This window comes from Varroa jacobsoni, unplaced genomic scaffold (assembly GCF_002532875.2).
Source record: "Varroa jacobsoni isolate VJ856 unplaced genomic scaffold, vjacob_1.0 scaffold_740, whole genome shotgun sequence".
In the NCBI taxonomy this organism is placed as follows: domain Eukaryota; kingdom Metazoa; phylum Arthropoda; class Arachnida; order Mesostigmata; family Varroidae; genus Varroa; species Varroa jacobsoni.
In genome coordinates, this window is record NW_019213642.1 from 364,621 (window position 1) to 366,741 (window position 2,121).

A 2,121-nucleotide genomic window follows, 5' to 3' on the forward strand; every position below is an offset into this window, starting at 1 on the left:
CGTTTGAAGCAACTCACATTGACAGTATGACATTTTTAACCAAAAGGCCCCTTATATTTATTTTCATTTTCAGAACCACAATTCTTCCTCCAACGGATCAGTTAAAGGAGATGCTATACTTGTTCAGAAACTTCCACCAGAAGTTTATGAAAGAGTATAAATAAGTTGGTGTAATGGTGCCGACAAGCCAGTCACTAGACATTCCTTATAGTAAAAGAGCCAACCTAAAAATACTTTAAGCTTCGATATGTTAGCAGAAGCTGTTCCTAGGAGGAGATAAAGGGCTCCTATAAGAAATGGATTATACTCTACACACAGCCTATTAGGTCATTGAAGAAACGCAAAAGTCATGTTATCATGTTAGTCATCCATCTGGAGGGAACACCCCCGACGGTCCTTCTTTTTTGAGTGGATTTAAAGATGCACCTGTGGTCAATTAAGAACTTTTTGATAATTGAACAGCCATTGAACAAACAGTCTTTCAAAAATCAGAATACCTAACAAGCTCACTTTAAGGAACCAATCTGCCGATAATATTAAGGTAAAAGTATATTTTTTTTAGGTTATCACGAATAGAATAGGCGGCAAAACACTCTAAGCGTTTTTGGCAGGGGTTGTTTTGTTGAATGGTGTGTAGAACTAGGCCGGAAACTCCAAGCAACACGATTTTACCTACTATATGAACGATTTCAAGCTAAATTAACGGATCGAGCGTTAAAAATGTTAGATTTTGTTAGAGGTACCTTCCAAAGCAGGATTTTCCATTTCTAGCAATATTGCCAAGGCTTTTAATTAAAATCAATTTTTTATTTTACTAGTTTGCTGTTTGCAAATACTAAAGATACGCCTCAGAAATAATACTTATTATAGTCCTACTGTAAAACTATATCAGGAATGCCCAGTCCACAGCTAAAAGGTTCTGGCCGGTGCTAGCATTTCATAGAATAACGATATTGTTTTAGAGACTTGTTTTAAACAAAATAATCCTTTCAATCTATTTAACGAAGATGTCAGATGATGAAAGCCACTTTATATAGATTATTGCAAGCAAATACGGAATCTACATAATACTTTATGTGATTTTTCTAAGAAATAAACAGTAAATGGGCTGTTTTTTTAGACACCTTTTTCTTAAATGCGTTGAATGTGTGTATGCTTTAGTGGGCTTACGCTTTGAAAAAAGTTTATTGAAAAAATGATTTCCTTCATTCTCAGGTCTGTTATCAACGAAGTTTTCCTTATCAATCACAGTGAAATGTTCTTTACAAAGGTACATCAATAAACAGGTTTCTTTTCATTTAAACACTATCTGTTGATCTCGAGTGTGGTCGCTCATATATTTATAGTTATATAACGTAATCCGCCTAGGGACTCCTAAATATTCACCTCGATTTTGTTCGAATATGTCTTTAACATGTTGTTAGTAACCGTTATTATTATTATTATTGTTATTATTATAGCATCGACCCTCAATTCTATTCTTTTGGTTTCAAGCAATATTATCTGTGACTATACAAAAATTATAGGAGCAGGCAAAACGATAACAAATCAATACTGCACACACGTATATCGTGACAGATGCACCTAGAACGTAGTATAAAAGGTACAACTGCGACTCAACTAGCGCCACGCGATATGGTGTCGTTCTGTATAAACGTCAGCTGACATGATATATATATATCGATAGTGAAATTATAAAGATGGAATTTGCACATATGATGCTACAAAAGTACTGTGAATGAGTTTACTTAACTTATTTTTCTATATTTTAAATCGATAATAGTGATAACGTTTGACGGCGTTGTTGTCACAAAGCTAGAAATAATAAATTCATAACAGTGGTGTGGATGTTAGTTTAGCCAAGCCTGCTTGGTGTCTTCATTGACCAAATGACGAGGAATTATTTGGAATTGCTTTCCCATTGTATTGGTTTATTGTTACAACCTAGATACATGAAATCAAATGTTAGGCTCTGCCTTTTATTGCTTCGTTAGAAGCATTTTTTTGGATACTAATAAAACCCTCAAGCTCTGCCGTGGTTTTTGCATTTCGTACCTGCAGTCGTCTTTGATGAAATCCAATTAAACAGCTTTTCTTTTTTCTTTTGTAGTCTGAATATGA

The 2,121-nt window shown here is 34.4% G+C and overlaps 1 protein-coding gene across 2 annotated transcripts in view; it reads left to right on the plus strand.

The window, feature by feature from the left end:
* LOC111263172 (alanine aminotransferase 2) overlaps positions 1-1,863 on the plus strand; it is a 9,708-nt gene extending 7,845 nt beyond the window's left edge. For both annotated transcript variants that reach the window (XM_022838039.2, XM_022838040.2), the window contains one exon: positions 74-1,863. In XM_022838039.2, coding sequence (XP_022693774.1) covers positions 74-164 — 91 coding nt within the window. In that variant the 3' untranslated portion in view covers positions 165-1,863. The remainder of the gene's footprint in view (positions 1-73) is intronic.
* Positions 1,864-2,121: the final 258 nt, after the last annotated feature.